The sequence below is a fragment of the Phocoena sinus genome, chromosome 8, assembly GCF_008692025.1.
Source record: "Phocoena sinus isolate mPhoSin1 chromosome 8, mPhoSin1.pri, whole genome shotgun sequence".
NCBI classification, from domain to species: domain Eukaryota; kingdom Metazoa; phylum Chordata; class Mammalia; order Artiodactyla; family Phocoenidae; genus Phocoena; species Phocoena sinus.
In genome coordinates, this window is record NC_045770.1 from 105,019,274 (window position 1) to 105,043,047 (window position 23,774).

Genomic DNA, 23,774 nt, shown 5'->3' on the forward strand with positions numbered 1-23,774 from the left:
GTCTCCGTCCTCCTGGCCAGCTCCTGAGACAGGCTGGCCTACTGGATCTACCCCATCCCCATCCCACCCTGGCAGGCTTAGGTGTCCCTGTAGGTCCCACAGGCAGAATCTGCCCCCTCCAATCTGGCATTCTGTTTGACTCCAAAGTCCTTGCTTTTCCCACTGCTCCATAACCCCTAGGACAGGCCAATCCTTCCAGCCCAGGACCAGAATGTGGGTGGTTTGGAAAAGGAAATGCAGCCACAAAGCTTCCCTCTCTGTTGTGTCCCCCAGGCAACAGCCAGGGGTCTGTCTAAAGCCCACACCAGATCCCCTACCCTGAACCCTCTCCCTTTGCCCTTCATCACATCAATGACCCACTGTCATTGCCCCCTCCCCCACCTGTTACCTTCCTCCATCCTCCTCTCTGCATGTGGCCCAGTGACACTGACCCTCCTTATCCCTGAAATACACCACCTCCCTTCCCACCCCAGGGCTTTGGCACATCCTGTTCCCTCCATCTGGAAGCGCTTCCCCCAGATCTTGAAAAGGCTCCATCCCTCACTTCCTCCAGGTCTCTGCTCAAATGTCACCTCCTCTGGGGGCCCTCCCTGACCATCCCCCTTACCCATCACGCTGTGGCCCGTACTTGTTCCCCCTGTACGTTCTTAATCACTACCTTATGTTATATTGTATAATTATTTTGTGTATTTGCTTTATTTTTTATTTTTGGCCGCACTGCACAGCTTGTGGGATCTTAGTTCCCCAACCAGGGATCGAACCTGTGCCCTCAGGAGTGACAGCTCAGAGTCCTAACCACTGGACCACCAGGGAATTCCCTAATTATTTGTGTATTTGCTTTTTGTCTGCCTTGTCCCGCTAGGATGTCCGCAAATTGAGGATTGCACTTTGCCTTGTTTCCCACTGTATCCCCAGTTCCTAGAACAAGACCTAGCATACAGTATGTGTTCAATTAATGCACACCGAATGAATAAATGAACAGCAGCCCTGAATGTGGAATTGAAAAATGTTCATATTCACAGCTCTCAATGTCTGGTGCCTATGAAGGAGAGGGAAGTGTGTCTCTCACCTGTGGAAGGGATGAATCTTCCAGAGGGTAACAGGAACCCAGCCCCATGGAGTGTGTTAGGGGTGAGGGGAGGGGCTGTGGAATGTTGGGGGTAAGCCCTCCCTTCATCCTCTCTGGCCTTGGGTGTGCATGTTTCCTCCGATACAAAACCCTCCTCTGTTGGCCGGGAGGAGATCTCCTCTTTATCTCACAAAACCCTTCATGGCACTGCTCTTTCTCCTGGATGGCAAGTACCCATTATGAGTGGGGTTCCCTTCTGGGACCTTGGAGGTGGGGCTAGCCCACTCTCCAAGAGGTAGGGTTAGTAGCATCTTTTTTTTTTTTTTGGCCGCACACTGCGTGGCATGTGGGATCTTAGTCCCCCAACCGGGGATGGAACCCACACCCCCTGCAGTGGAAGCACAGAGTCTTAGCCACTGGACCGCCAGGGAGGTCCCCCAAGAGGTGGGGTTAGGAGTATGGACCAGAGTTGAAGGCAGGTGGCTGGCACTGAGGATTTAGTCCCTGATCTGCCTGCCATGTGAAAAAGCTTCGGGATCCCTACCTGGGAGAAGGAAGAGGGGCACTCTGCAAGGGGGACATCAGTCCAGACCCTGCCCTAAGGAAGTGTGCAGTCCAATGGGGTGGGGAGTGTGAAAGCATTTGGAAAGTGGAGGAGGAGGCTGTGTGGTGGGGCGGGGTGGGGGGGCAATGCCTGGTGGGCAGGATGCTGCCACGTGGGCTCTGGGGGGTCAGTGCTGTCCCAGGCCTGAGTGAGACCTGGGGGTGTCCACTGGCATAATTGAATGAGTGGCTAACAATTATTAAGCACTGTGTGCCAGGCAAGGATCTGAGCACTTCACAGGGATTAACACTCTTAGAAAATGGAACCATGATTACCATCCCCATTTTACAGATGAGGAAACTGAGTCTCAAAGAGGCCAAGAGCCTTGCTGAAGATCACACAGCTGGTGAGCTGTGGAGAACCAGGATTCAAACAACCTCTGAGGGGCACTAGAGGCCATGTGCTAACCCCACCCAAAGTGGAAGGCTGGCTGAACAAGCACCTAACAAGTGCTCAATAAATATTTGCTGGATGAATGAATTCAACGAGCCTGTGCCTGTCCAGAACTCTCTCCCGCCAGCCTCGGCGCCCACACTGCAGGAAATGCTATGATTATGCTGCTGGTATCAGCAACACCCCCACCCAGCATGCTTCCATCCCCGGGTTTGGTTAATGATCACAACAGCCACACTTGCAAAGGGAATGTTATCACCCCATTTGACAGAGGAGAAGACTGAGGCAAAGAGCAGCCTGGGAACCAGCATCCAAATCTGACTGCACCACTTCAGTCTGCCTATACAGCAAGCACCCCTGGGAAGGGTAGCACGTAAAATGTCATTGCCATTTACACCTACTGGTAAGGACATCTCTCAGCTTCTAAAGGTCACAACGCTGAGCTAATGGGAAAGGGTGGGGGGGGGCAGGGGGTGAAAGGGGAAAGGGTTCATGATTTTGGAACCCTGGGGATTGGGTAGGGTGAGTGCCAGTAGAGAGTGATGTGTGTGAAAAGGAAGTGGCGTGGGGGGTCTGAAAATAGACCTTCAGCACTTCCTAGTTTTTCTAGCAGCTTAAGAGGGAGGAGGTTGGCTCTGCCCTAGAGACACCGTGTGACCTCCAAGGAACCTGTGCTATCTCTGGAGCCACTGGTCCCCAGAGTTCTCTGCTTGGACATCTTCCCATCTCTGCATCTGGGCTGAGTGTATAGAAGGGGCTCAGGCTGAGGCAGGGCAAGGGCACTCTGTACCTCCTCCATGGTGGGGGATGGGCAGGTGAGCACTCGAACCCTTAAACGTAGCAGACCTTGAAGTCCCCTGGAGCTGCCCGAGGCACGGAGGCGGGCACATGCTCTCTCAGGCCACCTGGGTGTCTGCAGCCCAGAGCTGGTCATGGGCACCATGGTCTGCCCCGAAGCTCACAGGATTCCAGATGCTCAGGCCAGGTGGCACCTCCTCCAATCCATCCCCAGCCCCTGCAGGGACATCCCTGGATGTCCGTGAAGGAAGAGCCCCTGTTCACTGAGCCCCTACTGTGTGCCAGTTCCTGCCAGGCACCTCACACACTTTCTCATTTAATCCTCACAATGCCAGATGAAACAGGAGCTCAGAGGGTGAATCAGCTTGTCCAGAGTCACCCAGCGCCGGATTTGAATCCAGGCTTGCTAGCTCTCGCCTCTGCGCCCACCACCTTGCTGAGGGAAGTCCTGCCCCAGCCCCACTGCCCGTTGGGTGCAGGGGGCTGGCAGAGAGGGCTTGGCCGTGCCAGGCCAGCTTGTGGGCTCCTAAGACCCTGGGCTCCTGATGAATGGCTCCCTCCTCTGCAAGGACTTCCTCTTCGGCTCCTCGTATCCAGGTTAGAGGTTGGGACAGGAAGGGGGGCAGGGAGGGAAGGATCAGGGGAGGTCAGATCAAGCCCGGAGAAGTCACCCTGCCAGTCTTTCTCCTGCAGGGCCGAGGCTAAGGGGAGACTGTCCGTGGGGTCTGGGGGGCATCGGAGGGCAGAGCCCGGCAGGGCACCATCAGCTGTGGTAGCTCAGGGGACCGTTGGACCACCGTGTGTGGGCCAAGCACAGAGGAGCTTGCTGGGATCCGGCAGGGACATGACGCTCACAACAGACTGTCCGGGACTTTCGGCTGCTTCGTGTCCACGTCGCCCGAGTCCGTCTGCCAGGCCAAGGGGCTCACTGGGGTTTTCCATGAGGACTTCCTCCACGGCAGCCGTCGTCCTCTGACCGGCTGGTTCCTCTGTCTCCCCAGCTCTTCTGCTGCCCTGGCGGCCCTGGCTTTCCCAGACTCTCACGTGGGGCCTGCACCCGGGGCCTCCTCCTGGGGGGCGCTGCTGGGGCTTTCTCCCTCAGAGGCAGCAGGTTCGGCTGGGTTCACAGGGGCCTCTGGGGTGGAATCCGTGGAGGGGGCAGAGGAGGCTTCGTCACAGGGGCTGGGGGCTGAGCTGGCCGGGGCTCCAGGGGGCTGGGCCTCAGGGCTTGCCTGTGGCTGGGCCCCAGCATCCAGCTGGGGCTGGGCCTCGTGGTTCTCCTGGGGCTGGGCCCTGGGGTTCAGCTGAGGCTGGACCAGAGAGTCTGACTGTGGCTGGGCCGCGGACTCCAACAGTGGCTGGGCTGTGGGGTTCACCTGTGGCTGGGCCTCAGCCACTGGCCCTGGTACAGTCTGATCCCCAGAGGCCGCTTGGGTCTGTGGCTCAGCCGGAGTGAAGCTGCCTGGCCGCTCCTCACAGAGAGCTGCGGCAAAGGAGGAGAGCACGGTGTGCAGCAGGGTCCGGAGGTCGGCACTGGCCAGGAGGCAGAGGAAGGGACTGAGGCAGCTGTCGAGCAGGATCAGGTAGTCAGAGTAGACCAGGGCCTCCCAGAGCAGGTAGCCGGGGTAGAGGTCCCACAGGAAGGCCAGGTACAGCAGCTGCGCCAGCTGGTAGGGCAGCCTCAGGACCACATAGGCTGACAAAACGGTCTTGGCCACGCGGGCAAAGCCTCGGCAGGCCGTGGAGCCGGGCTGGCGGCGGCAGGTTCTGCAGGCGGCAGCCTGGGTGAGCACATGGCAGACAAGCAGCAGGAGGAAAGGCAGGAAGCCCCCCAGGATCTCGAGCATCCGCAGTGGCAGCTCCTCGCTGTCCCAGAAATCCAGGCAGATGACCAGGTCGTACCACCAGACGGCGGCCTCGGGGAAGACCAGCCAGGGCACACTGAAGAGGGTGGCCAGCACCCAGACCCCGGCACAGACCCAGAGGGGCAGGCGGGCTGGGCGGTGCCCAGGGTACCAGCGAGGGCACAGCGCAAGCAGGCAGCGGTCCAGGCTGAGGGCTGTCAGCAGGAAGAGGCCGGAGGAGTAGGACACACCCCACAGGAAGTAGTAGAAGCGGCAGGCGGCCGTCCCCAGTGGCCAGTGCCCTCCATGCTGGATCTCCAGGATCTGGAAGGCTGCTGCCGCCAGGAACAAAAAGTCAGAGAGGGCCAGGCTGAGCAGAAGCAGGGCGAGCCGCGTGCCCGCTCCCTGCCGGGCCTGCGAGCCGGCCAGCCATGCCATGAGCCCATTGGCTGGCAGCCCCAGGAGCAGCAGGGCCACCAGGAAGACCGTGTCCCAGCCGCCCTGGGGGTAGTCCTCATCGTCGAGCTCTGTGCGGGGCCCGTGGCCAGCAGCACCCAGGTTGACTTCCATAGCAGTGTCCATCTGAGGTTCCCAGTGTCCCACTAGACGTGGAGTGGGTGCCTGGTGAATCAATGAAGGCACGAATGACTGAAAAGAAGAGAGAGGATGCTGTGCATCTCCCTGCAAGTCGCTGTCCCTCTCTGGGCCATCATCATCACCTTTGGGGTAGTTGACCTTTGCCAGGGACTTTAAACAGATGACCTCACCTAGTCCTCATACAATCCATTCTACATGTAAGGAGAGGAAGGTTCAGAGGATCAGTGGCTTGCCCAAGGGCAGAGGTAGGAATGTGGGCACCAGGACTCTAACCATTCTGCTACACGGAATTCTCACTGCGTCCAAGCGGACCAAACCAGAGGCTTTCAAATATATTTCAATTAAAATATTAGAGCAGAACTCCTATGTGAACTAAAACTGTGTGCTCAGGATAACGGAGGGAGAGCACTCTTAGGGCTCCAGGGAACACAGTCTAAAAACGACTTGGGAATTCTCTGGCAGTCCAGTGGTTAGGACTCCGCACTTTCACTGCCATGGGCCCCGTTTTCATCCCTGGTTGGGGAATTAAGATCCCTCCAGCCACGTGGCATGGCCCAAAAAACAAACCAAACCAAAACATAAAAACCCACTTGGTCAGAGCATCACAGGCTCCTTTTAGTCGGTGTCCTGGATTCAAAGATTCGGACTTCCCTGGCGGTCCAGGGGTTAAGAATCCACTGCAGGGGGCATGGGTTCCATCCCTGGTCAGGGAACTAAGATCCCGCATGCCTTGTGGTGTGGCCAGAAAAAAGAAAAAAGATTCCAAGAAGGAAGGGCTCAGGTCCCCTGGGCCCATAGGAATCCAAGGGTGGACAGGGAGTCTGGGGCAGAGAGTGGCCCCCATTTGTCCCCTGGGGTGACTAAATAGAAAAGGGGGCAGGGGACTCAGCCGTGTGATGAGGATGAGGGTGGCTGGGTCCCAAGAGGCTCGCCGCCCTCACCCCACCTTCCCTAGGTGGGGGAGGGTGGTTCCCTCTGAGGGTGGAGAAACTAGATGTCCAGGAAAGACTGGATCCTGCCACGTGGCCCATGGCTCCAGCCACTTGACCCTTTAGCCTGCTTGTCTCCCCACCTCCAGGGCCCTTACTCAGGCAGACCCCACTCTGCAAGCTCCAGCCCCTACTGGATCAGAGCCCTGGGCTCCCCTTGGGCCCGGGTGGTGAGGCCTGGCTTACCTGTAAGGTGCAGGCTGCTGGCTGGAAGGAGCAGGGCGTGCCTGCCTGCCCAGAGGTCCGGCCGTCCGCACGGCCCCACACCGGGGCCTGATGCATGGCTCCCGGCGGCACTAAGGCGGCCGGTGTGAAACCCAAGCTGGGAGGACATCAATCATTCATGGGGCTGCTCGCCGGGAAACCCTAACCCCGGCCCAGTAAGGCCAAGTGACCAGCCAGGCCCCCCTATTCCTGACAGGGCCAGATGGCTGAAACCCCTCGCCCTGGGCCCCTCCAGCTCAGGGCAGGCTCTGGGTTCCCACAGGGTCCACCTCCTCCGAGGTCACCCTCAATCATCTGTGATTCAAGACCTCTCTGGTCTGGCCTCTCTTCCTGAATTTCACATATCACCCCCACGTGGGGGCCGCGGTGGGCAACTCATCCTCTCCTTTCCCACCTCCCAGCCTTTGCCCACACTCTTCCTCCTGCTTGAGATGCCTCTCTGTGTCCTCTTAGCTAAATCCTGCCTGTCTCATACAACTGGGCCGTCTTTGACGCTTCAGCGATATTGCCTCCGTTTTATAGATGAGGCAACTGAGGCTTAGAGAAGTGAGTTTGCTGGGTCTCCCAGCTCATAAGCCGCAGAGCTGGCGTCCAAAGCTCACTGCAGCCAACATGTCCTGGCACGCTGTGCTGCTGAGGACGGTCCCCCTGGCCCAGCTGGCTCTGCCTTGGCCACCCCCAGGCAGAGGGCTGGGATTAGCGCCTGGGCTGCCTGCCTCACTTACCCTAATCCCCCTCAGGGCCCGATCCCTGGCCATCAGCTCTCAGGCTGGGGGTGCATAAGCAGCTTTATGGGTCCGGAGAGGCAGGGGTGCTCCGCATGGCCACAGAGCAGGTGAGGGGGCAGCATGGCCCAGACCCACCCCCCGGACCCCAGAAGCCCTCTGTGGGGGTCATGGCTTCCAGTAGTGGTGCTGAGGGGCTCCCCTTGACCAGGAGGAAAAGCAGCAAGAGGATGAAGGGGCTCCGAGGGTCCCGGAAGGGCACTGGCAGCTCTGGGGAGCAGACCCTCACGCAGGGCCCCAAGGCCCTGGGGGGCAGCAAGGACCCCTCTAGGACTGGAGACAAGCAGGAGGGGCCAGCCTCTCGTCGCCAGTCCCACCGGCATCGTCCTGCCCCCCGGCACGATCCTGCTCAGAGGACATACGGGCCCCTGCTCAACCGCATCTTTGGGAAGGTCAGGTGGGGCTGGGGCAGGGCTGGGGGGACTGGGGGTGAGGTTGGGGACTCATGGGCTCACGCTCAGCCCACCCTGCCCCTTATACTCAGGCCTCCTCCAGTTTCTGCTCCAGACTCGGGAGCCTGGGCTGAGGGGGTAGAGTTTCTGCAGTTTGGGGGTGGCCTGGGCAGTGGGCGGAGCTAGACCCCAAACCCAGGGATCTGAGGCAGCGTGGGGCCCCAGGAGCAGGAAGGGGGTCATCTCTTCTCCTGGGGCCCGCGGGACTTCAGCTGCCTTCTCCTGCCCTTGTGGGATGGGCCCTGCCAGGCCAGCGTGGGCTTGGGCTGGAGGAGGAAGGGCGGTCAGAGCCCTGGCCGTCCCCAGGGACATGCTGGACTGTGCCCCTGCAGGACCGCGAGCTGGGCCCCGAGGAGCTGGATGGTGAGTGGCCCATGCTGGCGAAGGTGGGTGGGAGGCGCCCCAGAGCCTGGCTGCCTGCGCCTGACCTCCCTCCCCTGCAGAGCTTCAGGCTGCCTTCGAGGAGTTTGACACGGACCGCGATGGTTACATCGGCTACCGGGACCTGGGCGAGTGCATGCGGACACTGGGCTACATGCCCACGGAGATGGAGCTCATCGAGGTCTCTCAGCATGTCAAGATGCGAAGTCAGTGCTTGACCACACCTGCCTGGGGGTGGGGCGGGGCAGGGCGGCGAGCCACCTGGCTTTGCAGCCCAGGTCCTCTCCCGGCCTCGTGGTTCAGGGGAACGAGAGGTGGTGGGAGGCGGCTGTGGGGTGAGGGCCTGGTGACGGTGGCGTGAGGGGGTGACAGTTTCCAGGACAGTTTGACATTGGCGCCCGGGGGCACCGGGGTCGAGGGTGACAAGGAAGGCACCGGGTGACCCAAGAGAGCCCCTTGAGGCTCAGGTCGAGGACCCCCGTCTCTGACTGAGGTAAAGTGGTCCGTGCTGGTACCAGCCCCCAGGGCTGTCTCTGTCTCTCTCTCTCTGACCCTCCCGAGGCTCCTGAAGAGCGCCTCCTGAGGTTCTGTGAGGCCGAGCGTGACAGAACCCTGGCCATGCCTTGCGATTAAATGTCTGATGGGCTGCCCTTGTGTGATTATCATTAGCCAATTTGTCAAATATCAGATTCCTTTCATCCCAGGACTCCTGCATTTGCTTTTTCTTTACAGTTTCCAAAATGGGATGTGATGTACAATTGACGTGAATATTTTTGTGTCATGCTTCTTTCTTCTCCCCAAAGCTGTTAGTTGACCGTTGGTGCTTTTTATGATTGACGGCACCTTAGAATCCAGGGACAACCTGGGGATGCTTCTTAGGGGTCTTTGCTGCCGCCCGTGGGGCTCCGGCGCTTTACAGCCATGAACCCCAGCCCCCTCAGCACCCTGTCCCCGGATGAGGAGGGAGGCTCAGTAAGTCACCCAAGGCCACACCATCAGTGGCAGAGCCAGGGGGCTTTGAACCTGGGGCCTGTCTGGTTCCACAGCCTGGTCTCTTTCCCCCACACCCGGGGCTTCACTGAGAACACCTGAGCACTTTGCCCTCATTGGAGCCCCGGGCTGTAGCCTCCTACCCCCCCGCCCCGCCCCTGCCCAGGGACGTGGACACCGGTGTTCTTCCTGGATGCAGAGCCGGGGAGGGGCTGGCCCTTGCGACGCCCCTCCTCGGGCCCCAGCCCTCACCACTGTGACCCTCTGCCTGGGTCCGCAGTGGGTGGCCGCGTGGACTTCGAGGAGTTTGTGGAGATGATGGGCCCGAAGCTGAGGGAGGAGACGGCGCACATGCTGGGGGTGCGGGAGCTGCGCATCGCCTTCCGCGAGGTGTGGAGCGTCCAGATGGGCGGTGGGTGGGTGGCTGGGTAGCATCCTTACTGGCTTCCCCCCCAGGAGGCCAGGGGAGACTGGGAGCCTCAGCCTCTGGAGGCCCCGGGCCCTGCAGCTGGTGGGACTAGGGCTGGGGAGGGGTCGGAGAGGGTTTGGCTCACTCCCAGCTGGGGGTCCACCCAGGGAGCCCTCCTGGGGCAGGGAACTCACGGCCTCAGCCTGGTAAAAGAAGGAGTGTGTGGACGGACGAAGGTGTGGGCGTCCAGGCACAGGATGTGGCAAGGTGGAGGCGGGTGCAGGCAGAGGCAGCTTTGGGTAGGAAGGGCTGAGCCCTGCTGGAATCCCAGTTTGACAGGGACAGGGATGGGCGAATCACGGTGGCAGAGCTGCGACAGGCAGCACCGGCTCTGCTTGGGGAGCCGCTGGTGGGTCCTGAGCTGGACGAGATGCTTCAAGAAGTGGACCTCAATGGGGACGGCACCGTAGACTTTGATGGTGAGTCTCCTACCTAGACAAACACCCATCCCTCCGGCTCCCAGGCTGAGCTCAGTGTCTCCTGGCATGGCTGACCTGGACTGGCCCAAGCCCTGCCCCTTCTCCCCCGCAGAGTTTGTGATGATGCTTTCTACCCACTGAGGCTCCAGGAGGGAGACTGTTGCCCCTCTGGCCTCAGACGCCAGCAGGGTTCATGCTGCACACCCTCCCTACAAGGCCCCAGGATGAAAGAAACCCAGCAGCCCCAGGCTTCTTTTGCTCCTGATACCCTCTGGCTGGAGAGCTGGCTTGTGATGTCACCTGCCCACCCTCATCCTCACCTCCCTTCCACCCGAGCTGCCTGGAGGAAACGTGCCCTCAACCACCCATCATTCCCTGGTGTGAGCAAGGTTTGAATCTCTCCAGACACTTGGGAGGTAGGGAGCTCCCTGGCACTGGCAGCATTCAAAGACGGGGCAGTGTAGGGCTTAGTTCTGGTAACGTGGTGAATTGAGAAGGTGGCTGGACACCTCCCACTCTTTATATGTGGAAATGTTTTGGGTGTTGTTTTTATTTAAAGCTGAACGTGAAAGAGAGGGATGACCCCAGGTACCAAAGACAAAGAGAGAACCCAAAGCTGGGTGGTGGGAAGGAGCAGATGCCATGGGGGCTTCAGAGGTGGAGAGGTTTGGGAGCCTGGGCTCTGACACCCAGGCGGGACAAAAGACCTGTAAGAGGCTGGGGAGCAGGGCATGACGTCAGTACACTCCAGCGTCTCAGCGGGCTACCCTGTTCTTGAAAAGGCGACCCAAATATACCTCCACCCACCAGCCTGAGAAAGTGACGAGGTACAGATGTTCAGGACCTTGAGTGGAAAAAGTTACCCCAGTGAACCTGCAACTCAGGTCTGCATGTCAAGCAGGAGTGCGGTCTAGCTCTGTGGTGTGCAAAGCAGAAGAAATAGGAAAAAACTGCTGAGAAAGGCACTCTTTCAACCCAGGGCACATAGGACTTAAAATAAACCCAAACAACCCTGTCACTTCTGAAGATGAACTCATAACAAAAAGTTACAAATCACATAAGGAAACAAATCACCATGAGGGAGACTAGGCAGATGCGGTAAACAGAAGAGTCAGCACCCAAAGTGTAAATCATAAAACAATGTAAAAGAGGCCATTAAGGAAACGCAAAAACAAACAGAAAAAACTGAGGTAAAAGAAAGGAGACCGTTAGACCAGGATGGTACGAAAACAGAACAGAAAGATTTAAAAAAATAACCCAAAGGAACTTCTAAAAATAGAGGATATAGCCATTGGAATGAAAAAAAATCAAGGGGTAAAGTAAACAGCATATTGGACACAATTTAAGAAAAGATTAATGAACTGGAAGCTATATATGAGAAATCACCCATAATGTAGCATTGAGGAATGAAAGACAGAAAATATTAAAGAGTAGTTAAAAGTCATTAGGAATCTCAGAAGAAGAAAATGTAGAGAACAGGCAGGAGGCAATATTTAAAGAGATGATGATTGAAAAACTTCCATAAAGACTTCCACAAAGAGGGACTTCCCTGGTGGCACAGTGGTTAAGAATCTGCCTGCCAATGCAGGGGACACGGGTTCGATCCCTGGTCCAGGAAGATCTCACATGCTGTGGAGCAACTAAGCACATGCGCCACAACTACTGAGCCTGCGCTCTAGAGCGTGCATGCCGCAACTACTGAGCCTGCGTGCCGCAACTACTGAAGCCCCCGCGCCTAGAGCCCGTGCCCGCAACAAGAGAAGCCACCACGATGAGAAGCCCGCGAACCACAGCAAAGAGTAGCCCCTGCTCTCTGCAATTAGAGAAAGCCCGCGTGCAGCAACAAAGACCCAACACAGCCCTAAATAAATAAATTAAAAAAAAGAATTCCACAAAGGCAAGAGTCCAGATTGAAGGAGCACGTTGGAGCCAGAGAAGGATATATAAAAGTAAATGTATAGGGACTTCCCTGGTGGCGCAGTGGTTAAGAATCCGCTTGCCAATGCAGGGGACATGGGCTCGATCCCTGATCCGGGAAGATCCCACATGCCACGGAGCAACTAAGCCCGTGCGCCACAACTACTGAAGCCTGCGTGCCTAGAGCCCGTGCTTCGCAACAAGAAAAGTCACTGCAGTGAGAAGCCCGCACACCGCAACGAAGCAGAGTAGACCCCGCTCACCGCAGCTAGAGAAAGCCACGCGCAGCAACAAAGACCAACGCAGCCAAAAATAAATAAATAAGTTTTTTAAAAAAGTAAATGTATATCTAGATGCATGCCAGTGAAACTGCAGAATACAAAAGGAAAATCTTGTAAACAGCTCGAGAGAGAGAAGTCAGATTACTTACCAAGGATTAGCAATTAGACTCTCCAAAGACTTTTTTCATTGACAAAAAACACATGCAAGAGGAAAATGGAATAAATTGTTCAACGTGCAGAGGGGAAAAAAATGCCAACTGAGAAGCCTGTACTTAGCTCATCTTACTCAAGAATGAAGATGAAATATAAGCTTTTTTCAGCAAACAAAGGCTGAAAGGTTTCCCACCCACAAACTCTTGTTGAAGGGATGGCTTCAGTGGGAAGGAAATTGAAAGCAGAGTATGTACTAAATAATAGGAGAGAAATCAGTAAACATATTGGTAGATCTAAAGAAGCATTAACTATAAAAAATAATTTGGGGGACTTTAAAAACCAGGAGGGACTAAAAAAAAAATAGACAACAATAAAATGGAAGATGGGAAGGGAAACTCTAGACATGCTTGTTTTCCCTAGAGGAGGACAGATTCATTGATTAACTTTAGATTTTGTTAATCATGTAAGGGTAACCATTAATATAACAGAAATCGAGATAGAATGTTCCATTCTCGATAGTCAAATCAACAGAGGAGGAAAAGGGAGAAAGTGAAGAATTCCTCATTAAGCTAGCAGAAGGCTGGGAAAGAGGAAAAAAGCAAGGAAAAACAAAGTCTACAGAAAACATTAAAACACAAGGTAGAAATAAACCTTAAAACAAAACAAAACAGGGCTTCCCTGGTGGCTCAGTGGTTAAGAATCCGCCTGCCAATGCAGGGGACACAGGTTTGAGGCCTGGTCTGGGAAGCTCCCACATACCACGGAGCAACTAAGCCCATGAGCTACAACTACTGAGCCTGTGCTCTAGAGCCCATGAGTCTCAACTACTGAGCCTGTGTGCTGCAACCACTGAAGCCCGCATGCTTTGCAACAAGAGAAGCCACTGCAATGAGAAGCCTGCGCACCACAACAAAGAGTAGCCCCCGCTCGCCGCAACTAGGGAAAACCCGAGTGCAGCAACGAAGACCCAATGCAGCCAAAAATAAATGTTTATTTTAAAAATTACAATAAATATAGGCAGATTAAGTATTTTTGGTTAAAAGTCAGAGTTTCAGTCCCAGAAGAAAATATCAGTATTAGATTGGGCTCCCTATAAGTGATGGAGACCCCAAATAACAATGCTTTAAACTGGATGGAAGTTTATTTGCCCCACAGGAAGAGTCTTAGGTGAAATCCAGCTGTATGGTGTTCAGGGACTCAGGCTCCTTCTGCTGGCTGCTCTGCCATTCTGAGGGTGTAGCCATGTTTGTTTGTTTCCCAGCTGGCAGGCTGGAGGCAGGAACAAAGAGGAAAGGGGGCAAAGAGCATGAACCACTTATACCCCATTAGGCAGGGCTCCCCACCTGGTACGCCTAGTTGCAAAGGATGCTGGGAAATGCAGTCTTTATTTTGGGTGACCTTGTGCCCAGCTAGAAACCAGAGGTTCTTTTATTACAAGGGCAGAGAGCAGATTTCAAAAGGCAGATACCAGGACTTCCCTGGTGGTGCAGTGGTTAAGAATCCGCCTGCCAACGCAGGGGACACGGGTTTGAGCCCTGGTCCGGGAAGATCCCACATGCCGCGAAGCAACTAAGCCCGTGCGCCACAACTACTGAGCCTGCACTCTAGAGCCCGTGAGCCACAACTACTGAGCCCACGTGCCACAACTACTGAAGCCTGCGCGTGTAGAGCCTGTGCTCCGCAACAAGGGAAGCCACCGCAATGAGAAGCCTGCGCACTGCAATGAAGAGTAGCCACCGCTCACCGCAACTAGAGAAAGCTGGCGTGCAACAAAACGCAGCTACAAATAAAATATAAATTAAAAAGGGAAAAAAGGACACATTCAAAGCATAATGACAGCTGAAGGACTGAAAGTGATGGCTTGGAAAAAGACTTACTAGGAGAGAATTAACCAAAAGAAAGCTAGTATAACTACAGACATATCAGGCAAAATGGGCTATGGGGCAAAGAGCATCAGGGATAAATTGAGTCACAATTCACTAAGGAAATCTAATGTTCTTAATCTGTGTGCAACTATTAATGCCTTTTCCAACTAAAAATAAATCATATTTAGAATTTGGGTATTCATCATTTCCTGAGGATGGTGTTGCTCTCAATCCAACTTGGATTACATAAATTAACCAGCAAAAATCAAGCACATTGGTCACATTAAAACTTTAAACGTTGCGATTCAGTGTTCTGTCAACATGTTCATATGGACCAAGGGTTGGCAAACTTTTTCTGTGAAGGGCCAGACAGTAAAGATTTTAGGCTTTGGGGACCATATGGTTTCTGTTGCTCTGCTGTAGTAGTTTGTATGGCTGAGCAGCCAAAGTCAATACAGAGTGTGGCTGTGTTGGAAATTCGATAAATAATAATTTAATTAAACTTGACTTATTGACATCAAAATTTGAATTTTATAAACTTTTTTGTGTCACAAAAGCTTATTATCCTTTGACTTTTATCCCAACCATTGCTAAAATATGAAAACCATTCTTGGTTTGGTGGCTATATTGGGCCTGTGGGGTACAGCTTGCTGACCCCTGAGATAGTCTTATAATATGGAGAATCACCACTTTTGGGATCACTTGCTGTTTAGCTAAGATTGTGAAGTGACAGAAAGTTACGAGCGTAGTAGCAACTCTATGTTAATTGCTAATTTGCCCACTTTCAATGAATGGTGTTCATAATTTTTCTTCTTTCCATGTTTGTTCTGATTTTATCTATTGAAATGTAATTTTATGTCTGATTAATCTGATAATACAAACTGTGGGCTTATATTCTGTATCTTTGTTTTTTTATTTCACTTTTTTAGTTTACATTTTACCTTACAAAATTATTGGTCCATGTTGCATTAGAAATGAAAACTGGTCCCCAGCTAATTTGAGAATCACTTATTTAGGAGTTCCTGCATCTAACTGGTACCCCCCAAAAGTGCCTTGATTGGTGGCTGAGGGTGGGAAGTCTGGCTGGGCGAGGAGATCGGGAGCGAGAGCGGGGGTCTGGGTGCTCATTCTTTCAACAAAATCACAGAAATCTAAAGGCACTGTCCTGGCCGCTGCAGATACAGTGGAGGCCGAACACCTTAATGGCACTCGCGTTTCACTGGGGGCGGCAGACTGTAAACATGAAGTATATGAACAGGGTCTCCAAGGCCCACACTCATTCGGCCAGGCCCTCAGTTGGTCAGCTGGGGACCAGACCAGCTTGCTGACCCCCACCGCCCTCTGAGTCACAGAAGCCCTGGGTTGTGTTCCTCACTCTGCCCTCGGCCAAGCCAGTCTCTCTGGGCCTCAGTTTCTATGGAGGGTGACCAGAAAGAACCTGTGTCAAGTGCCTGGCACATGACGTGGCGCCTTCTAAGAATCTGATAAATGGTAGCTATTATGACCTCAGATTTCAGGGTTCTCAAAGATTCTGTTTCCTGGTTGTTGACATCCTGAGATGCTTGGATTCTGCAGTGGTCTGTTTCCAGTGTTCTGTGGTTCTAAGAGTCTTTGATCACTGAGGTTTTCTGTTATACAGGCCTGCTTCCTATGTCCTTTGACCCCTACTTCTCCCAACCTCTGGGCCTGGGAAGTAGGGCAGTGGGTGGAGGAGGCTGGGCTGCTGCATCCTGGTGGCCCACATTCAGAGCCGGCTGTGGCAGCCCAGGGCCCCAGAGCCAGGCTGGAACCAGGATACCAGCCTCCAGGCCCCAGGCCTGTGTCATCTGAGTGCCCTTGGCCAGGGCCGCCAGGGGAGGCACCAATGCTGCCTCTCTGAGTGGAGACAGGGGCAGGACTGACTCTGCTAAGGACTGGGAGGGAGCGTCTTCTCCAGGCTTGCAGGGTAGAAGAGCCCCAGGCCCAGCTCTGCCCCTGACATGCTGTGTGACCTTGGGCAAGTCATGGAGCATCGGGACTGTCATGTGTACCACGGGGAGATGGACAGTCCTAGAGCCCTTCAGCCCCAAGGTCAGTCCTTTTCTCAGCCTTTCCGAAAGGGGGCTGTGGCCAGGCTGGTGGGCTGGTCAGGGCAAGTGGGAAGTAAAAAGCAATTGTGGGCTGGAATTAAGCATTACCCTTTTATTAGCACAAAACACCACCAACCCAGCAGCCCCCCAAGAATAAGTTAAGGCGCGGAGCACGGAAGGGGCGACTTTCCCAGGCCCAGGTCGTGGCCTGAGGCCCACTGCCCCAAACTTCCGGAGCAAACTCCTGAGGGGACTGGAGCCTTGAGGGTCCCGCAGGGTCTTTTCCCTTGAGATGAGGGTACCGAAGAGGGCGCGGGCCCCAAGGGCGCCCCCTAGGGACGCGAGGAGGCCGCGCGGGGCCTCTCGGCGCCGACGATGGATCCCGCCGTCCGCCGCCGCCTGCTCACTTCTCGAAGTAGGGCAGGTAGAAGAACTGGAAGCCCCGGTGGCCCTTGACCGCGCAGTAGATGAAGGTCACGTGGTAGACTGCAGGGCGGGGTCTGTCAGCGCCGGGGCCCCGCCCAGGGCCCGCCCCCGCCCCCGCCCCGCCCCGCCCCCGCCCGCGCCCACTCGCACCTCCCGGGACCAGCAACAGGAAGCCGGGCACGAAAAAGATGGCGCTGGAGACACCTACGAGAGGGGAGGAGGGGCTGGGTCAGGGCAGGGAGGCTTCCGGGCGGGACTGCGGGGTCACTGCCTGGGCAAGTCTCACTCTCCGAGGTAAAAGGGTCCGTTTCCTGCCGGGAGGGCGCTGAGCGCTGCGGGAGGTGGAAGGGCTTGCCGAGGGCCTCTGGGCACACGAGGGGCGTGACCGCTGCCCGCGGAGGTAGGAGGGGGGCGCTCACCTGGCGAGGGGGCCACCTCCAGTCCCACGCCGGTCAGGATCAACACTGCACACAGATGGAAACACGAGGGTGAGGGCAGGAGCAGGGGGCAGCAGCTGGTGGCAGGGTGGGGACCTCCACCCGCAACCCCCAACATGGCTTAGGCCTGAGGAATGGTGTCCCCCACCTAAGCTGAAGGTCCCCTGGGCAGAGAACCGCCAGGGGAAGTTCACCAAGCTCTGTGTTTTCAGAGCAGGGCACCTGGCAGGCCCTGGGAAATGTCTGTCCCTGCCCCCATGGCCCTTCCCTAGTGGAGCAAGCAACAAGAATCTCCAAGCTACAACCCTGGTGATGAGACAGCTCGGGAGCCTGGGGTATCAGGGAGGGCTTCTTGGAGGCGGTGGCATCTAAGCTGAGCAGGGACAGCAGCAGCAGTCGCAGTTACCTTTTAGTGACCGCCTACCAGCTGCGGCCAGGCACTGGGCTAAGTGTGTTACATGCAGGGCCTTATTTAATTGCCACCTTGACTGAGACAGGTATTACCATCCCCATTTCACAGCAGAGGAGACTGAGACACAGCGAGGGGAAGTAACTTGCCCAGGGCTGCATTTAGAAGGTGGAGGTGATCTGACTCCAGAGGCTTTGCTATGGGCATGGCACAGGCAGAAAGAGAGAGGAGTATTCCAGATGGAGGGAACAGCCTGGCAAAGGCCCAGAGACTGGAGGGAACTCAGGGCTTTCTAGGAACTTCCAGTTTTTGGCGAGACAGGAGAGGCAAGAGTCCAGGCTTGAGGAATTTGGCAGGATCTGTAGGCCTTGGGGAGGGATGTGGACTTTGGCTAAGGACAGTGGGCACTGGGGAAGTCATAGCTGGATCACTTTTTCAGGCGCAGAGAGAGTCCTGGGTCCCCAGTTAGAGGATGGGATGGCGGGGGGGGGGGGAGATGGGGGACCGTACAGCACAGAGGCTTGAAGGGCCACCATGGACTGTTGTGTGGTTTGTGCCCTGCACAGAGCACCTCAAAAAGGGTACAACGGGGGCTGAAACTCACTCCCTGTACCCTGGCGTAGGGCTGTGGGCTCTGCCCACTCAGAGGAGGCATCTTTTTCTAATTCCTGCAAAAGGCCTTTATGGGCTATGGTGGCCCACAGCCTGGCAACATCACTGATGTGGGTTTAAATCCCAGCTCATCTACTTCCCAGCTGTGGCTCTTCTGCAGAGCCTGTGTCCTTACTTTTGAACTGGGATAGTAATAATGCTTGCCCTGTCAGGTGTTGAGGATGAAATGAGATAAGGCAGGTGGCCAGTGCAACTCGCAGGTGTTGGAGAAGCCGCAGCTCCCTCCCCTGCATACAGACACCCAGAGCTGAGGCAAGGATGCTGCTCAGCTTTCCAGCTAGGGAACTCTGACCTTCCTGGAGGAGGGAGAGCAGGTGCCACAGTTGGGCCCTCCCTAAGGGCTCCCCTTGATCCCAACCCTAGATCCCTTTTGGGGACTCTGACTCCTCAGCCCCACAGAATGAGGAGCGTGGGAGTTAGAAAACAGCTGGCTGTGGTTTCTGCCTGCTCTGGGCCTCAGTTTCCCTATCTTGAGTATCTTGGGGGTGGGAGAGAGGTCCTTATCAGCTCTCAGACTCCAGAGGAGGGGAAGTGACAGGTGCCCTGTGGATTGGGCTGGCAGGGCACTCTGCAGTTCTGGCTACTGGGCACTGCTCCTACATATAGGTTCTGGGTTGTGGCCCTACCTCTTGCTTGCTGTGTGACCTCTGTACGGAAGGAAAATAAGCCTGCCCTGCACCTGGCTCAAAGTAGACAGAGAATAAATAGTAGCTGTTACTCTCTGTTCCCTGATGGATTAAACAGGCTAAAAAAAAAAAAAAAAAAGGAAAAGTTTGGAGCATGGAACCAGGTTCCATTTTCAACTATGTGTGGTTTCTTGGCTATGTGACCAGGAGGCTGGACCTGCCCCTCCCAAGGCCTCAGCTTCCTAACCTGTAAAATGGGGGTGGGGTCACGGCAGCCAGCTGCCTCCTCAGGATGCTGGGAGGCTTAGTGTGCCAAGGGGGATGCGATGCAGAGCCCGAATGACAGGAGGGTGGACCCTACCAAGGGGTAGGTAGGGTATGCAGGGGGCCCTCAGGGGCACTCACCCAGCCCCAGCAGGAGGAGCAGGAAGGAGGCCAGCACTACCCTGTGGTTCTTCTGGATCAAAGGGTGTTGAGTCCAGCTGGATGGCAGCAGAGCAGGAGGGGTGTGAAAGAGGCGACAGGAGGCCCACCCCCTCCCATCACCATCCCCCACCCAGAGAGCCAAGGGGAAGTAGTCAGGGCTGCCTGTACTGGGGCAGGGGCCCCAGGTGGCAGGAGCAGGGCAGGGTCTCACCTGCAGCAGGCATTGTAGGAGTGCTGAGTGCTACTGCTGATGGTGCTAAAGGACCACTGGGAGCTGCGGACAGATGTTCGGCCAGAATCCCTGCAGGACAAATGGGCCCGGCGAGGGGACAAGGGGAGGTGAGCAAGGGGACCCTTTGGGATAGGAGTCGTGATGGCGTCCTGGGGGATGGTGCAGAGACTGGAACTAGGTGTTCCTGCAGAATAGGGGGCACTGAGAAGGGACGGGGTGAAGAGGAATTCAAGGGCTGGGGGTTTCTGCAGGACTGGGGGTTGAGGAAAGCTGGGGATTCCTGTAGGACAAGTGACCTGTGACAAGACAGGGGCCAGACCAGGCTGGGGGTTTCTGCAAGATAAAGAGCCTGGTGGGGTGGGTGGGTGAGGCTGGCACTACGGTAGGGTGCAGGACAGGGGACCCCGTGTACGAGTCTCTCGTAGGACAGGATGTGAGAGGGCTGAGTGAGGTGAGCTGGAGGACTGAGCAGGGGCCTGGGGACAGGAGACAGAAGCATGGGGCTAAGAGTATGGGGTGGGTCCCCACCTGGCCCTGACCTGGTGCCGGCTCCCCCATCCGGCTCCGGAGAGGTCTGGGTTCCATCCTCATCGTTCTCCAGGTTCTATTCCAGAACACAGGGCTCAGAAGGGTTACTGGGCTCAGGCCCTTCCTCCCTCCCCTCTGGTGGAGAGGAAGAAAGCGAGCGCACACAGCTGTTTGCCTGGACACACAGCTGTTTGGCCGCTTGACAGCTGTTCCCGCTGCCTTCCCCGCAGAACAGGTTTGATGATTCACAGAAACTGAAACCCAGGTAGGAGGTGGGTGCTGGGGGCTTTGGCAGGGAGGAGCCATCAGGGGCTGGTTGAGGGTTCCCAGGGCCAGGAGATCTCCCAAGCTTGGGAATCAGGGTGGAGTTGTCAGGATGGTATTTCAGGGGCCCAGTGTGGAGGCCTTGGATTTGCGGTGCCAGGGAAGGGCAGGCGAATGGTTTCCAGGTTTGGGGCATAAAAGTCTAGTTCAGGTTGCCAAGAAAAGGATTCTAGAGTTGGTGGAGGTCTTCTGGGAAAGGGGGATTTCCAGTTTAGTGGGAGCCAAGGCATGGGCAAGGACTCATCATGTGAGTGGGGACCTCCAGCTCTGGAGGGAAGGATGGGGTGGGGACTTAGAACAGAAGAGGGGGTGCTGGTTCCCGTTGGATTATCTGGCCTGGGGCTCAGGGGAGTCCTTCTGAATATGGACGAAGTCTGGTTCAGGTACAGAAGAGTTCCCCATCCCTGCGTGCTAAGGGGAGGGAGGGTCAGTACCCAGGATCGGTGGGGACTCCAGGTTGGGATCTCCAGCTGGGGGTGAGGGACGAGCTGCTAGGTCTGGGCTCTAGGCTCTCCAGTAGTGGCTGGGGACCGAAATCAGAGCTGAGAGGGTCTGGGCAGTGATTTGGCTCAGTGGCCACCTCCGGGGGGCAGTCTCCCGCTCCGGCTGAGGCCTCTAGTCAGATTCTCCCGAGTTGGGGTTCTCCAGGGTCCGGCCTGGGGTCTGCCCAGACCCAGGCGGGGGGTGAGGTGGGCCGGGCGGTTCACCTGGTAGCGCAGCCGGGACTGCTTGTCCTCGTCGGCCACCTCGAACCGGGCCCGGCGCTCGAAGTGCAGCGGCCCGAAGCGGGCGACCCCGCTGGACTCAGGCCCAGGGCCCGCGTCCTCCAGGGACAGCTCGAAGGCGTCATCGATGCTGAACTGGGGCCGGGCGGCACTCATGGCCCCGGCCCGCTCAGACGCCCACCACCTTCGCCATCCGCTCCCGCCGGCCCCACCCCCGCGCGCAGACCCCGCCCCGTGCCGTCGTCTAGGTTGCTCGACAGTCCGGCGCCCTGGTCGAGGCCCCGCCCTTACATAACGGCCCCGCCCCCGCCCGCCTTCAGCAGGCCAGAGCTGCCGAGCGCCGAGCAGACTAGTGACCGCGCCTTCTCTCGTCCGGACCGAGCTGGGCTCGCCGCGCCGCCCAGCGGCCGCCTCGGTGAGCGACAGCGGGTGCCTCTCTCGGAAGCAATCCCTGGGTCTGTACAAGGGCCTTGCAGGGGCTGCCACTCGCCAACCTTTCAGGCCTGAGTTGGAGCCGTCTGCATCCCAGCCCGCTCCTCGAGTGCTGAGGAGACTCCTGGGGACCGTTTCCCCACCGTTACTCACCACGGCCCTGCACGGGAGGGGGATTGTCGCCACCGTGCAAAATGTGGAAAAAGGCTCAGAGAGCTTATGTGGCTTGCATTCTCCTCCAATTCTGTCTCCACGCAGACGGCAAAGTGGTCTTTTAAAACATCTGATCCTTTTCTTCTGTGTGTTAGTCTTAAATAAAACTTTTTTTTTTTAATTAAAGTATGCTGCCAAGTCACTCCTCTGCATAAAACCATCCCTTGGTTTTCCACTGTGGTTAGAATAATATGTGAACTCTTGACTAAGGCCCACAAAGCTCTGGTCCCTGCCTACCTCTCCCAATCGCATCAAGTCCTTCTCTGCCCCTCTTTCATCTCACTCAGCCACACAGGCCAAGCTCGTTCCCATCTCAGGGTCTTTGCACGTGCGTGCTTTTTTCTATGCCTGGAAAGCACTTAACCTTGCTCTTTCACAGGGGGATCTTTTCATCATCGGTGTCCCTGCTCCAGTGTCACCTCTCAGAGAAGCCGTCCCTGACTATGAAATCTAAAGTCAGTTTCACATCACACAGTGCTTACCCGAAATTACCTTATTTTACACTGTCTTATTCACCACTGTGTCCACTGTGCCCAGAACAGTGTTTGGCACTAAGTAGATCCTCAGTAAATATTTGTGGACCACATGAATGAGCGCTTCACCCAAATCCCGAATGCTTTCAAGTGTGAACTGGGATTTTAACTCAGGTCCACCTAGCTCTAAGGGTGCTCATCCTCCTGCACTCACCCGACCCACTTCATTTTATGACCTCGGGTACAGAGCTGAGTCAATCCTGCTTCTCAGTTTATGACACATCATCACTATGAGCAAGGCCCCTCTTGAGTTATGTTAATTTATTTTCCCTCCTTCTCTCCACCGTTTTCCTCCTCCCTTTCATCAGATCCCACATCAGTGTGCTCAGTCGGCTGCCTTGAATTCTGTCTGGCCCCCTACTCCACGTGGCATTGGCTTGTATGTGGATGTGTTTGCAATTTAAAAACATGGAATCATGTATAAAACTCATTCTATTTAATTTTTTTTTTTTTTTTTTTGCTGTACGCGGGCCTCTCACTGTTGTGGCCTCTCCCATTGCGGAGCACAGGCTCCGGACGCGCAGGCTCAGCGGCCATGGCTCACGGGCCCAGCTGCTCCGTGGCATGTGGGATCTTCCTGGACTGGGGCACGAACCCGTGTCCCCTGCATCGGCAGGCGGACTCTCAACCAGTGCGCCACCAGGGAAGCCCTGAGGTATTTTTATATATACTAGTGGATTTAATTAGCTGAACATTCATTTAGGATTTTTCATATTTATATTTATTAGTAAAATGGGTGTATATTTTTCTTGCCTTATGGTATAGTTATCTGGTTCAGAATCAAGATTAAAATAGCCTCATAAAATATGTTGGTTGGCTTTCCCTCTTTTTCCATTTTCTGGAGCAATCTGTATAGGATACAGACTACTTGTTGCTTCAGAATTTGGCAGAAGTCGCCTGAAAAACTTCCTGTGTGGGTAAAAAAAAAAAAAAGCTAAAAACAAACAAAGCATGTTTCCCTTTCACCCCAGAGGTTCCACCTCTCTCAGGGGACTTTTGGGGAGGGGGGAAATGAACCAGCATAAATACCTGAAGCCCTTAGCACGTGGGGCAAAGGGGACGGACAATAATTCTTCGCAGTTATGAGGATGGAATGAAGACAGTGCACAGGTCCCAAGACATTCCCTTTATTCGGTTACCTAAACCTCGAAAGTGGGAGCAGAAAATTCTTACAGCTGTTCTTCACAGCTAGTTTCCAGAGGCGGAGAGAAATGTTGTACTACCTCCGAAGTGCGTCACTTCTATCATTCCTATATTTCCTAATACTCACTGGGCAACTACTATGTGCCAGACACCGCGGAGGATTCCATGGTGACGACACATCCAGCCAGGACCCCACAAGGGACTGTCAGTCTCTTGGGGAGTTTACGGTTCCCACAGGAACACAGAGAAACCCTCCTTCCTCTCTTTCTTACTCCTAGTTTTACTTACTTATTTATTTATATTTAAACAGAAAAATCCAGGATGCAAAAGTCACGACTATTGTGCTAG

At 55.5% G+C, this 23,774-nt stretch overlaps 3 protein-coding genes across 7 annotated transcripts; 1 reads left to right on the forward strand and 2 right to left on the reverse strand.

Annotated features, from left to right (window-relative positions):
• Positions 1–3,904: 3,904 nt before the first annotated feature.
• Positions 3,905–5,696, reverse strand: GPR152 (G protein-coupled receptor 152). Its single transcript, XM_032641003.1, has one exon. The coding sequence runs from the start codon at positions 5,288–5,290 to the stop codon at positions 3,905–3,907; it is 1,386 nt and encodes a 461-aa protein (XP_032496894.1). The 5' UTR covers positions 5,291–5,696.
• A 733-nt stretch (positions 5,697–6,429) lies between these two features.
• On the forward strand, positions 6,430–10,511 carry CABP4 (calcium binding protein 4). Its single transcript, XM_032641004.1, has 6 exons — positions 6,430–7,696; positions 8,089–8,119; positions 8,200–8,343; positions 9,408–9,517; positions 9,868–10,015; positions 10,128–10,511. Exons 1-6 carry the CDS (start codon positions 7,340–7,342, stop codon positions 10,154–10,156), a joined length of 819 nt encoding a protein of 272 aa, XP_032496895.1. The 5' UTR covers positions 6,430–7,339; the 3' UTR covers positions 10,157–10,511.
• A 5,884-nt stretch (positions 10,512–16,395) lies between these two features.
• On the reverse strand, positions 16,396–21,406 carry TMEM134 (transmembrane protein 134). 5 transcript variants are annotated; one of them, XM_032639036.1, is made up of 7 exons: positions 21,088–21,405; positions 20,057–20,132; positions 19,508–19,712; positions 19,276–19,352; positions 17,146–17,190; positions 16,877–16,930; positions 16,396–16,786 (listed from the first exon to the last, which is right to left on the reverse strand). In XM_032639036.1, the coding sequence occupies exons 1-7, from the start codon at positions 21,259–21,261 to the stop codon at positions 16,704–16,706; spliced, it is 714 nt and encodes a 237-aa protein (XP_032494927.1). In that variant the 5' UTR covers positions 21,262–21,405; the 3' UTR covers positions 16,396–16,703. The 5 variants fall into 5 exon arrangements, with proteins under 5 accessions (XP_032494927.1, XP_032494929.1, XP_032494931.1 ...); XM_032639038.1 differs by having other exon boundaries at positions 19,508–19,597; positions 20,068–20,132; positions 21,088–21,399; XM_032639040.1 differs by lacking the exon at positions 19,276–19,352 and having other exon boundaries at positions 19,508–19,597; positions 21,088–21,406.
• Between the last annotated feature and the right edge of the window lie 2,368 nt (positions 21,407–23,774).

What these genes read in the sequence shown, in the direction of transcription:
- GPR152 (XM_032641003.1), bottom strand. Translation starts at nt 5,290, where the DNA reads ATGGACACTGCTATGGAAGTCAACCTGGGTGCTGCTGGCCACGGGCCC.
- TMEM134 (XM_032639036.1), bottom strand. Translation starts at nt 21,261, where the DNA reads ATGAGTGCCGCCCGGCCCCAGTTCAGCATCGATGACGCCTTCGAGCTG. An exon ending in AGTCCCGGCTGCGCTACCAG is followed by an intron (nt 20,133 to 21,087) that starts GTGAACCGCCCG and finishes GTTCTGGAATAG; the next exon opens with AACCTGGAGAACGATGAGGA. An exon ending in GGAGGTGGCCCCCTCGCCAG is followed by an intron (nt 16,931 to 17,145) that starts GTGAGCGCCCCC and finishes CCCCTCTCGTAG; the next exon opens with GTGTCTCCAGCGCCATCTTT.
- CABP4 (XM_032641004.1), top strand. Translation starts at nt 7,340, where the DNA reads ATGGCCACAGAGCAGGTGAGGGGGCAGCATGGCCCAGACCCACCCCCC. An exon ending in TCAACCGCATCTTTGGGAAG is followed by an intron (nt 7,697 to 8,088) that starts GTCAGGTGGGGC and finishes GTGCCCCTGCAG; the next exon opens with GACCGCGAGCTGGGCCCCGA. An exon ending in TGCGCATCGCCTTCCGCGAG is followed by an intron (nt 9,518 to 9,867) that starts GTGTGGAGCGTC and finishes CTGGAATCCCAG; the next exon opens with TTTGACAGGGACAGGGATGG.